At 28.8% G+C, this 13,438-nt stretch overlaps 2 protein-coding genes across 3 annotated transcripts in view; one reads left to right on the top strand and one right to left on the bottom strand.

The window, feature by feature from the left end:
* LOC111623479 (propionyl-CoA carboxylase alpha chain, mitochondrial-like) overlaps nt 1-11,405 on the top strand; it is a 72,105-nt gene extending 60,700 nt beyond the window's left edge. The window contains exons 18-23 of the mRNA XM_023366066.1: nt 3,695-3,797; nt 8,348-8,453; nt 8,759-8,911; nt 9,017-9,082; nt 9,729-9,803; nt 9,970-11,405. Of these exons, the coding sequence (XP_023221834.1) occupies nt 3,695-3,797; nt 8,348-8,453; nt 8,759-8,911; nt 9,017-9,082; nt 9,729-9,803; nt 9,970-10,116 (650 nt within the window). The 3' untranslated portion in view covers nt 10,117-11,405. The remainder of the gene's footprint in view (nt 1-3,694; nt 3,798-8,347; nt 8,454-8,758; nt 8,912-9,016; nt 9,083-9,728; nt 9,804-9,969) is intronic.
* Nucleotides 11,406-11,716: 311 nt separating this feature from the next.
* The window catches only part of LOC111623478, a 25,042-nt gene continuing 23,320 nt past the window's right edge, over nt 11,717-13,438 (bottom strand). For both annotated transcript variants that reach the window (XM_023366065.1, XM_023366064.1), the window contains exons 3-6: nt 12,651-12,744; nt 12,547-12,574; nt 12,253-12,486; nt 11,717-12,187 (exon numbers count right to left, since the gene is read on the bottom strand). In XM_023366065.1, the coding sequence (XP_023221833.1) occupies nt 11,913-12,187; nt 12,253-12,486; nt 12,547-12,574; nt 12,651-12,744 (631 nt within the window). In that variant the 3' untranslated portion in view covers nt 11,717-11,912. The remainder of the gene's footprint in view (nt 12,188-12,252; nt 12,487-12,546; nt 12,575-12,650; nt 12,745-13,438) is intronic.

Here is a 13,438-nt window from a genome sequence, read left to right as displayed (position 1 = left end):
ATAGTCCAAACTCTTATTCTAACCCACGTCGGGCACTTCTCCCATCCTTGAAATTAGGTGTAGGTGTTAATGAATTAGTCTAGCAACAAAGGAAATTCATTTCAGTTTGTTCGAAATTGTCTGAAAAACAAAAGAAATGCAAAGTGCTGTCGTTAGAAGATTGTATTAAAGTTATCACAATAGCAATTAGCGGCGAAGTTTAACTGTGGGAAAACGAAATTTATTTTATCGTAGACCTACAGTATTTTCCTTGGGGGTGTAAAATATTGTACACGATACAATTAATTGGCTGATCTCATCGTTTGATAAAATTTATTTTTATTTATTTATTTATTTATTTTGAAGCTCATATACAGTACATGTGCGATAAATAGTTTCTGTATCAACCTACCTTATTTCTACGATATTTTTAGAAAAATAATATCCAAGTAATTTTCTCATGCAAAATATTCAAAAAACAATAAACGCATTAATGCAAAAATCAGTTTTACAGGCAACCTTCCTTTTTCCATTCCGCAATGACAATCGTGGAACGTAATGAAATCATATAATGAGAAAAAATAATAAAATCGTTTTATTATTAATTAATAATTTTTCTTATTGTACTTAAGAAAATATTTTAAAAAATACAGTATTTTTAAAGTTAAAATAAGATTAAACTAACGAATACCAAAACCAAAGTGATGTAGAGATACTATGCACTTGTTTATCGATTACGTAATACATGTAACTGAGGAGCGAATGAAAAGAACCAAGTTGAATTAAATCGGAAAAAAGAAAATGTGCATTATAATAGAGAAAATGCGACTATTGTATTAATCTTTAAAATATTAGTATTAAATATGTCTTATAAAATCACGACGACTCCTGTAAATTTAGTTATCCGATAAGAATAAAATACGATACCAATATAGCCCTATCGCTGAAAAAATTCACTTATTTTTGCTCACCGCGAGTTTTGCTTAGTAGAAATGGCTAAAAAGTGCACAAAATACGTANGATTGGGTATATTATGAATAAATTTTATATCTTCTTTTTCATTGATTGGCATTTTAGTAACAAATGCTAGAAAGTCTAAAAGTTCTTTGTGATTCTTATCTATCATAATATTTGTAAAATCGTAAATTATTAACTTATTATTATTAATAGCATTATTCTTAGCATCAAGTCTAAATTGCATTTGTTCTTTGTAAGTACCCAGTTTAGTCAACTCTAATTCAATTTTTTCGTATTTTTCATTCACCAGTTGTAGTTATTTTTTAAATTCTATAATTTTGGTGTGAATATTTTTAATTTCATCACGAATAAGCGTAAATTGGTTATCTGTCTTTTGGTTGCTAGCAGTAATAAGTTCAACTAGCTTTAGCCATAACTCTGCAGTTGAGATGTCAGATGACTCTGGATTAGTTGACTCGGTTAAACTATTAGATTTAGAATTCTCACCTGATGTATTTGGAGAAACTGTTCTTCTTGTTTCTGTATAGTCGGTTATTAGATTTATTTCAGATCCAGATGATTTTGCATAGTTAGATGGTTGATTTGAACAATTAGTAGGTGGTCTTCCTCTTTTTGTAGGTGTTTTTTGCAGCGGTCCAGGGTTAGATTCTATGCCAGATATTAGCAATAGTAGCAAAATCAGTTTATAATTAATCATTACAGCAAACAAAAAATATATTTTAAGGTAATTAACAAGAAAAAATGCCTTTGGTGAAGCAGAGAGAAAAAAGTCACCAACAGACTTGACAATCCAAGCACTCCCCTCTGTTTTAAATATTATTCAAGCAAGTGTTCCATATGGAATACAACTGATCTATTATATTGTGGAATCCAGGGTTAAGAGAACATTGTCTCTCACCCGTGTTCGTCTTCAGATTAGGAAGACCCGCCCACTCTGTCACTGGATGGGATTGTAAAATTGTCATTTTGTCAACAGAAAGCTCTAATGATCTTCCTTTAGATTTTTCCTGACACCAGCCTAGTTAGCGCGTTAGGCACATGATATAATGCTTTTATATTTTTGTCTGAGGGGGAGAATCGTGGACTCCCGATAAGACTTCGGCATATATTTGGGATCAAGAATGAGACCAGTTTAACAAATTAAAAACAAGATTTAATGAAAATAATAGAAACAGAAATATAAATACATGATTAAATGCAAACAGTTTCTAGAGTCCCTATTTAAGTGAGAGAGAGAGAGAGAGAGAGAGAGTTTACATCAATAAAAACATACTACCTCTGCTGACAAATGTTGATCCTTTCGTTGGACTGTTGCACAATCAGTCTTTGATTAATACACTTCTTATGGAGAGGTTAATTGGCGATTCTCGGTTGACAGAGATTTGATTCTAATTCCTGAGATGGAGACTTAGGGGGTTTTGGAGACTGATGATGAGGAGCCTGAGCAAGACTATGCACTTCCTATGGCTTTCATACTTCTACAAGGTAGTTCCTTCTATAGCCGTCTGCTTTGAGATCACAATTTCTCTCATTTTTATTCTAAATTCCCTCTCCAATTGGGTTTTAGGATTTGTAATACATCTGACAGGATATTCATTCTGACCCAAATGGACAGATGTTTGTCAGAGATGTATGATAACATCTCTCCCAAAGGAAGTTTTACTTCTCTTCCCATGAATTTGTCAGAAATGTGTTAAATTCAAAATCAGTTTAATATTTTAACAAATTCTTAAGAAAATTAAAATTATTTAGCCCCTGGATTCTCACAATATTATTATTTATCTAAAGCAAATAAACTACAGAACAATGTAATTTTGTCTTTGATTATTTTTAATTAATAAAAATAACAGTGTTCCATTCTGCCCTGGTTCCAGGGTCAAACGGACCAAAATGGATGATTTTTTATATCATAAATAAAGATTGACATATTTAATTTTTGGAAATTTGTATAAATATTATATTGTCAAGTAGTTAAAAAATAAACTTGTTCGTTTTCAAATCTTTATGTTTATCTTTTACTATTTTACAATACCTAAAATCTTAAGTGTTATATTCTGCCCTATTTTCCCCTATATATATGAAATATATACATGCCAGTCTCGATATTATCACTAGCTAAATGACACAAAGTTCTTCAGACAGATGTGTTTCAGCCTTAATAGCTTAGAAATTTGTATGATTATATCAGATTTCAAAATTCTTTACACGTATGTAGATCAGATTGATTTATAATCTACAATGTAGCCAGAGTTGTGATTTCTAGTCTTATTCTGAACCAATCTTTCTTTCAGACATTTTTAAATTATTTAATTAAATCAATTTTAATTTTTAAAGTCTATATAAGATGGCAAAATATCTACCTTTAGGTTAGGGATTCTGAAACTTTGAAAGGTCATGGACTCTTTTATAAGAGATATATTTCAGCAGACTGCTATTTTCAACTTTTAGCTTTTAGTCATTAATTAATAAACTACAATAATAATAAGTGTCTGAGGAATCTCATATACTTATTAATATTGCATAACAATCAAAATATCAAAGACAGATTGCATAGTTTATTAGAAATTACATATTAAGTGACCTATTACTATGGGTCACTTAAAACATGCAATTTCTAATAAACTATGTAATCTAACAGTCAAATAATAGCCAAATTTCATAATTAAGATCAGGCTGTTATCTTTTTTTTATGATTATATATCTGATTTATAAATAGAAAAAAATTTTATTTTTTTAGGTAGTCAATTAACTCAAATGGAAACTGAACATTTAGCCACTCTGGCTGCTTGTATTTTTGTTCGTGATGATATTCGCTGCAAAAATTTCTTAAATAGACCAAAGTAAGAATTTTATGTTTTATATATTATTCAGTTTTTATATTGAGATGTCTGTAAAGTTTAAAAATATAGATTGACTTCAATGTTTAAGGTTTTTTTATTATTATTCTCAAAGTTCAGAAATTCATGATATAAGCTATCTTTTAAAATAAGTCTATAATTAAAATTTCTCACTCCACTAAATCATCTCATTAGATTTTCAACATATATTAAATATATGTAAACTTAAGTAAAATATTGAATAGTTTTTGGATATTTCTGACTGTTTTTATAATTGTCCAATTAAAATAATAACAAAAAAATCAAAAAGAAACTTGTAAATAGCAGAATTATGTTTAAGATATATACTGTTTATTGTCAACTGTGAGGTCAGTCCCACCACAATATTGAAGATGTGTTGCAGATGATCCAGGCTTATACAGATTGTGTGGTCATAAAAAATGGTTGGGGAAAAAAAAACAGGATAAAAGTTTGTTTAGACAGTAAATTATATTGTATGGTGAAAATTGTCATTCTTGAGAACATATGTATATTTTGGTATTACATTACAATCTGATGTATGGTATATCTGATGAATTTCTAGATGCTTGTCAAATTTAAGTAATTGGATTTTCTAACTGTGAATGGAATAAAATTTAACAGTTTGTGCCTGTTAATCCACAATTGTATGTGGTAGTGGCAATTTGCTGCACCTACTAATTTTTTCATGGTTATTTTTTTATACCAAATTGACTTACTTAGGTGCACTTCTATGCTGTCCTCATGCTACGTGCTATCCATCTGACTGTAAAAAATTTTTAGCTTTTCATGGGCCTCAAAAACCACTGCTGAAATTTGCTTCCATGCATCTGTTCTTGTGTACAATTTTTTTTCCACACAATTGCATGCCTAAGATGGTGATTTTCCTCTCTGACATTATTTTTCAATGCTGTTTGTCATGCAGACTTCTCAAGACTGCCACAACAGGGAATCATGATATCATGGATGTTTGTCAACTATGCATAACATCATGACACAGTGGTCTTCAAGTTGCCTTGAATGCTTGTCTCTGTAAGATAGCTTAGAGCACTATGACCCTCAACAATTTAAATTTTTTGCAGCTTTATTTCGTGCCTGAAAAGTACAGAAAAATCATTTTCTGATCCTTCTGAAAAACACCTCAGCCCTTCCATCTTTCATTTCCAGCTGAACTCATTTACATTAGTTTATGCTATTGCAAAGTTGGGGATGCTTCCTGTAGGAGAAAGGTTAAGGACATTGTTCTGTAAACTAAACAATGTATGACCTTGAGATTTGATTTGTGTAGAAAAGACACATCACATTTTATGAAACTGGTTTAAAATTATTCCAGAGTTCCAGCCCCATGATAATATATATTTATTCCAGCATGAATATAAACTCTAATTCTTACATTTTCTCTTGGATTATGCCAGTTTCTCTTCTGTTTTGGTAACATTCTAAAGCAACAATCTGAGTCTTAACTCATTTTTTAGCTAGCACTGCATTTGCATATGCTTCCCATCTGGTACTTGATAGACATTGTCATAATTTTATACAGCCCATTGTTTGTTGAAGCAAGAGAAAAAAGTGTACATTTGTTTTAGGCAGGAGCAAAATTGACAGAATCTAATCAGCAATCCACAGCAGTCTTGCCAATTAGATTTAGTGAGTGTCCAACATATAAAATGAAGACTATGAAATAAATTTTATCTAAAGAATTCAGAAAAACATTTTCTTTTCTTTAATAATGGTTAATATTCGGGAATCTATTGTTNGAAAAGTTTTTCGATTTACACCAATAGCAATTTTGTTTAGAACAGTTTATATATGTATTATTAACCAACAAGGAATATTTATTTAGACAAAGTTGTAAGAATAATCGTTTAATATTCATATTTATATCAGTTATAATAAATCTGGAATCAGAAGGACTTTTTAAAATTTGAGAATACCAGGGGTGATAAGCCGATTGCAATATTGAGTTTTGATCCTGGGTTATTGATTGCGATATGGCCGATTCCATCAGTAGTGTATAAGCGTTATTTCAATTTATGTCAGATTTATCTAATAAAACACTTGAGATTCCATATGTTTGAAGTATATTATTGAATTTGTATTGCCAAGTATCTTTGGTGGAATTTAGAATATTAGATTGATACATATTTTGATGTAAAAATTTTATATTCTCATCATCTGTATTATTTATAAGTCGGTAATAGAATCTTATTAATCTGTTTAAAAACCACGGAAATAGTTGAATTCTATTTGTTTCTGCTCTAACAGAATAACCTAGTACAGTTCTCTCAAGCTTGAATAATTTACGTAGATAATTAATATGAAATTTTTGGAATTTGTAAAAAAAATCAAGAGCCCATACTGGGCTGGTGTAAAAAATGGAAGGAAGAATTATAGCATTAAAAATTTTTATGTGAAGTTTTAGGTCAGATATTTTTAACATTGAGCATAAATATATAGTATTGTCGATAAGCGAGTTAATTTTTTTAGTACTTTAAAATGGTGTTGAAAAGCTCCATTCCAGCTAAAGGTAATTCCCAGGTATTTTATGTTGCTGATAATTTCTGGAGGTTTGCCGTCTAGATAAAAGTTTTTTTCTTGATTATATAATTTAATATTTTTCCTGAAAATAATTATTTTTGTTTTTGAGGCGTTAATCAATAAATGTAACAATGATAAGTATTTATTTACTCTATCAAGTTTATGTTGTAATGTTATGCGAGTTGGTGCTAATAGTACTAAATCATCTGCATATAGAATATAGTGAAAAATACGACCATTGATATATATTCCTTCATTATCCTTATCAAATAAGTTGTTTATGCCATTTATGTAGAAGTTGAAAAGGTATGGAGAAAGAGATTCACCTTGAAGTATTCCACGTTTTGTAATAATTTCTGGACTAAGTAAGTTGCTATTTACAATATGTAGTTTATAAGAAGAAAAAAGATGCATAATCAAATTTGAAAAACTGTTACCTGCACCAAATTGTTTTAATTTATTAACCAGAGTCAGAACATGAACAGAGTCAAAAGCTTTGGTGATATCAATGAAGACAGCATAAATTTTCCTACTTTTTTTTGTAAATATATTTGAATAATTGAGGATAGCAAGAAAATAGCAAATTCTGTACCCCTGGATTTGGTGAAAGCATATTGAAATTCAGAGTTAAGCTTCATTTCTTGGGTCCATCACTGGAGACGGTTTACTAAAATAGACGTGAAACATTTCCTTAATTAATTAATACCAGAAGAAGAGCAATCGGTCTATAATTTTCAGGTTCCAAACGATGCCCTTTTTTTGTAGATCATAATTAGTTTTGCTGTATTCCAAATTTCTGGGTATTTAGACGTTTTATAAAAGAAATTGAATGAGTCAAGCAAAATCTGTTTTCCTGATGGAGGCAGGGATTTGATAAATTTGGAAGTTATTAGGTCAATGCCAGGGGCAGATTTTAATTTCATTCTTCGAATTGAATCCTCAAGTTCGTCAAAAGTAAACAGCAAATCAAACAAATCATTATTCGGATTAAAGGATATTAGAGTTAGTGGATTAGCTATGTTTGGAAATCTGTTAAAGAATTGAATCCAAGTTGATGTTTCTATATTTATTCGATGATCTAATTTTTTTCCTCCTTAGCCTCTGTATTGTAGTCCAGAAGAAATCTGAATTTTTGGTAGAAATCAACTGATGTTGTTTTAAATAGTTGATCTNTATTGAAGTTGTAATATCACTAGAAAAGCATTTAAAGCACATAAAATCATATTAAAATATATACATTTACAAGTATGTACTGTATTTACAGTACATGTATTCGTAAATTTAGATTACTTTTTTCTGTACTATATTAAAAACTAAAATTTATTTCTGATAGCTTTTGTTAGGCACATCCTTCTTATCTTATTAATTAAAGGTTCATTACCTGGGGGTAGGTGCACCCGGTAAATCGTCATGGAAAATACTCCAATATTTCTACAATTAATCAAAAAATCCAGTCTCGCTCTTGCTTTTGTAAGAGTGATAATTGCTTTGCGATATTCGTTAGCTGGCATAGCTAACGAATATCACAGTCTCACTCTTACAAAAGCAAGAGCGAGACTGATTTTGATTAATTGTAGAAATATTGGAGTATTCTCCATGACGATTTACCGGTTGCACCTACCCCCAGGTAATGAACCTTTAATTAATAAGGTAAGAAGGATGTGCCTAACAAAAGCTATCAGAGATACTAGAAAGAAGGTATATTCGATGATAACTAAAATTTATTTATTTGTAAGCTTAAAATAGATCCTTATTAGCCATATATTATTAAAAATGCATTAATAAATAAAATACAGAACCGGGAATGGTAATAGTTTAGCCTAGTGACAAGTAGATTCGGAGACAAGTAAATTCGACTTACGTCGCCTCTCCTGGAACCAAGTACTGATGTAAGGCGAGATATACCTGTATTTAATTATACGTAATATACTTCAAAATTTTGATGTTTTTTTTTTTGGAAAATTAAACTGTTAAAATTTAACATTTTAAAAATTTAGGCATTATCTACATACTACTAGACCTCAACAGTGGAATTTAGTAGCCAATGTAGAAGGAAAAAATGTAGAATTAGATATAGAAGAAGAAGAAGGAGGCCAATATAAAGTAAAAAATTTATTTTAATTTAATTTATTAATTAAATATATATACTGTATATTGTTATTAATATATTTTATTGGAAGCATTAATTTACATTTATTTATAAAATTAAGTTGCTTGCTTCAAACAGTGTATATATCTTACAAAATTTATTTTTGAAATTTTAAAGCTATTTGTATATGAATAAGATGTAGTCTTAAAATGAAAATTTAGATACTTTATGCATCTAAACTTTTAAAATTTGTGTTGTAAATAAATTATAAAAGAATCTATGTACATTATAAATAATTCTTAAATTATCACTTTTCAAGGTGAATGTGAATGGACGTGACATAACACTCTCAGGAAATATATCTTTATCAGTTCCAGTAATGGAAACAGTAGTAGAAAGTCATCCTTATACAGTTCAAATGATTTCACATTCACCAAATGGAATAATTCGTATTCGTTTTAAAGGAACTGCAGTAAGTCTGTATTTATAATTTTTCATAAATTTTCTTATAATCATACATAATATTTATAGAGCTGTTTATACAAAAAAGTTTTATATTTTCTATTAATTTTTATAGTATAATGTCCACGTGTTAACAGAAGTTGCTGCAGACTTTTCGAAACTAATGCCTGAAAAACCAAAGGTAATTAAAGACAGTTTTGTTTAATTAATACAACTTTTATAATTGTTATCTTATTATTTATGTATATTTTTTCATTTTAAAAATATTATGAGTATTAAATTGAATATTTCTTCAATATGATTACTGCTGACATATAGTTTGTTTTTTTGTTACAGATGCAATGATGATGATAAATATTAATAACAATAATTAAATATAATATTAGTGTATACATTATTGGAATAAAAATATGGCCACTTATATAGTTTTAACCAAAAATCTTTTAATTAAATATGTTTTTGTCTTTTAGATCTGTTTCTAAGAATATAATAATATAGAGAGAATAATATAGTAAATTTCCAAAGTCAAAAGAATTGTATCATTTCATAAAAAATGATTAATTAGTTTTAATTATCAGTTAATTAGCAATTAATCAATAAAACCATGATAACATATATCTGATTATATTGTTTGGATAAAAACCTTCCTTCATTAATAAATTTTATTTATATTTTCATACATAATTTAAGGTATCAAAAAGCTATTTTATCATTTAGTCTAGTCAATAAATTTACTGTTTTAACTTTTAAGATAACTCATTTTTTATAATTATAAGCTATAACAAGCTTATCTATGATGATTATAAATTAATTCAAATTTATTTTAGATGGATGTTTCCAAAGTGGTTACAGCACCAATGCCCGGAGTGGTTAAATCTGTTTCCTGTGAAGTTGGACAAATGGTAATTACAAATTATTTAATTTTCAACAAAAAAAATGAAAAATGACATAAGAGAAATGTAACAAAAATAAATTTTGTAATTCAATAAAAATGAACTTCAGGATAGACTTAATAATTGCATATTTTGATTATGATAATATTTAATTAAAATCAATTTTTATTCATAGGTTTCTGAAGGTCAGGAAGTGTGCGTTATCGAAGCCATGAAAATGCAGAATAGTTTATGTATTGGAACAACTGGAAAAGTAAAAGCCATTCATTGTAAAATTGGGGACACAGTAGAAGAAGAACAATTATTAGTTGAAGTTGAATGATTTTAGTGGCATTTATATTTTTAGAAATTATAACAAAATTTACATTTGTAGGGGAATTTAAAGTTACAAACAGTTCACTGATGATTCTCATTACACAGTCAATTTTTCAAAGTAGGTTATATTTTAATAATAAAAATTGTTATACATGGTTATGATATTTAAAATAGAATATAATTTTATAAAATTAAGAATATATAGGAAAACTATCTATTCTTTTTTGTATGGTTAAAACTGCAATACAGTATAATTGGTGCCGTCTATGCTCGTGTTTGAAAAACGATGGTGCCATACAAATATGAGATATCGAAATTAAGCTGTGATTGATTATTTACTTTTATGTTTTAAGCTCTCTTTGGTGGTCCTGCAATAATAATGCATTGGCATATTATCATCATATAATTTCTTTAATTTAATGAAATTAATTATTTGCATTTAAAAAAGAAAATGCATGACAAAATGATTTATAATGATAAATTGTGAAATTGTTATTACAATTTTATTTGAATCATTTATTATTTTTTTTTAATGATTTCTAATTTCAATTAAAATTTCCACAAAATATTTTTACTGCCAGCTCAATCTATAACAACGGCTCATCAAAAATATTAGAATAAAATTTTGTTTTTTTCAACAAAAAAAATGAAATTTGATTATGTTAAATTATGTTCAATCTTAAAAGAACATTTTGTCAAAAATAACAACAATGTTATTTTTTTTAAAGTCAATTGTTCCTTAGCCAATAAACTCATGAAATTTTCATTTTAAAAACTATTTTCTTCTAAAAAAAATTAACTTACTTTATTACATATAATAACAACAAAAAGATATCCTGATCAAATTTCATTTAAATAATGTAAGATTAATATTTGTAATCGTTTTACATAAAATTTATTTTTGTGGAAAGGAAAGTGTTAAGTAAATGCCATTGCAGAATAATTGTCCGAAAATTTAATTAATTTTGGATTATAAAATATTTCTCTTATTTATAAAATCATAAAATTCACATATATATATTTACCAATGTTACTTTTAATTTTTCTGAAACTTTATTTTTGGATCTGTATTTATATACATTTCTAGTTTAAAATTATAAAAATTCAGAAACTCATTTTACTTCCAAAACTGGAAAACAATATTTATTTTATTGCTCAGTGACAAGGATTTAATATACATTTAATAGTGTAAGAATTCTGTGCATTGTGTGACTGCTTTTTAATTTTTTTTATTTTATTTTATCCCTTTCTCCAACAAAAGCATTCCACAAAGAGTGTGTGATATTCCAAATTTTTATTTTGTTATTTTTCTATCTATTAAAAGGACTTATAACTGAAAAATGTATTCCATATGTTTTTTGTGTGCTACTGGACTCTTTTATACTTTAACCTTGTGTGCTCATATTATTAATATAAAAAGTATTCAAGTAAAATTAATTTTATATTGATCTAACAATGAATTTGCATTTAAATATAAATAAAAGAAAATATTATGCATTGTGAGTGTTAATTTGTTAATTATATAAATAAAAATGTTCTTCCAAGGCACAATGTATTTGCCTGCCAGCATTTCTTCCTTTATACATGTTATATTTTTAAACAAAATAAAGTTAATAAATTGTGCTCCTATTGGAATGCCATATATTTCTTTCATTCAAGATTTCCTTAGAAGCCATAAAATAATAATAATTTATTTCAAAATTGAATAACACATACGCCAATATTACTTTTTAAATTTTCTATTCATATTTTTTTTAAATGATCGCCAGAATTTCAGAATGTAGATCTATAAGCATTAAAATTTTATTCTGCTTTCACCCCGAAGACGTCCACTTCTGCGAGCTGCAGGACATTTTTAGACGCTTCCTCGCATGTGTCGCAGGGTTTGACTATTTGGATGCTGAGGTATCGACCTCGAGTCGGACAGGGTTGACACACCAATCGCGCCAACCCCCCGTCTCCCACTCCCGCCCCTTCGTGTTTAGCACAGAGTGGATTCAAATCGAAATGCTTGTTACTGTAAGCGTTGGAAAGTCGAGTGTTCCCGACTCGAACTTCAAAATCGTGAAGACGTTCAGCTGAAAGAAAGGAAAAGTTTTATTGATTTTCATTTAATTTACTGTGAAACATGTCAGATACTCACACCACTTTCTTCTGTTGAGTATATTAACTCCGGTAACAATGTATTCCTCCTCCAAATCGACTTGCCACCAAGGAAAGGTGTCAGCGTTGTCGCCGTCTTGCGTGTGAGCAAAATATGGGGCCTGGAATCCGTCTATGTTTCTGTTTCCGTCCACGGCGCGGTCGGCAGTGTATCGAACGTTGTTCAGAACATATATTGAACTCTGGTGGGCCGGTTTGTTCAGTGCTTGGCTTTCTGCGAGGCGAAACTGTTAAATATTTATTCTGCACGCTACTGAAACAAATTTTTACTCACCTTTATCGATAGTATCTTTATATAAGGCCTGAAAATGTATATATAAATATATATGTGCCTTTAAGTTCAGATGATTAAATCCTATTTATAAAGTATATCTTAACCTGAGCAAAGTAGACGTATCCGGTTTTGTCTTGCCCGTTAATATCCACTGTGCTGTTTAGACTTTGACACAATCCTTCGCCATTTGTTGAAATTCTAATTATAATTAAATATATAAAAAATCAATTAAAATTTTAAAAATTATAAATGATTCCTATTTTATATCATTAATAACACTATTATGCAACATACTAGTTGCAACGAATAGGGTTTTAGGGGTGATTTTACCATGCCAAAAAGTGAATGCCAGAAATTTCGTATCTCATAACATTTTTTATCTTTATAATTTGTATATCTTTGCCTTAAGCGTGGGGTGATTAAACAATTTGTCAAAGCTCTAAGTAGAAAAAGGCTCATGTTAAAAATTTCCGGCTCGAGAATATTCGACAGAGAAGACTTTCACAAGTCTTGATATCAGGAAACTTTTGCGTGATGCTATATTTGAAAGCGCAGCATGCAAGTTTTTGAAGATATTGTTACGCAGTTTTTTGGTAAGAAGAAGAATCCAAATTATTCAAATATTGTCAAAAAAGATACTAAATGTATTCAAGGATCGCTTCATCTATACTAATATAAAGAGGTAATGTTTGTAAGTATGTATGTAAGTTTGTTTGCAGCAGGTAATCTCCGAAACTACTCATCCGATTTCAAAAATTCTTTCACCAATATTTAGAATGGAACCTCAGGGTGGACATAGGCTGTATATTATTCCGTTAAACATTCATATAAATTAAAATATATAATCTAGGTTAAGGCTTTTATGTCCAACAGATGGCGCTACGAGTACGAC

The sequence above is a fragment of the Centruroides sculpturatus genome, unplaced genomic scaffold, assembly GCF_000671375.1.
Source record: "Centruroides sculpturatus isolate CEXI.00-Female unplaced genomic scaffold, Cexi_2.0 scaffold115, whole genome shotgun sequence".
In the NCBI taxonomy this organism is placed as follows: Eukaryota; Metazoa; Arthropoda; class Arachnida; order Scorpiones; family Buthidae; genus Centruroides; species Centruroides sculpturatus.
This window is presented reverse-complemented; position numbering and strand designations above follow the sequence as displayed.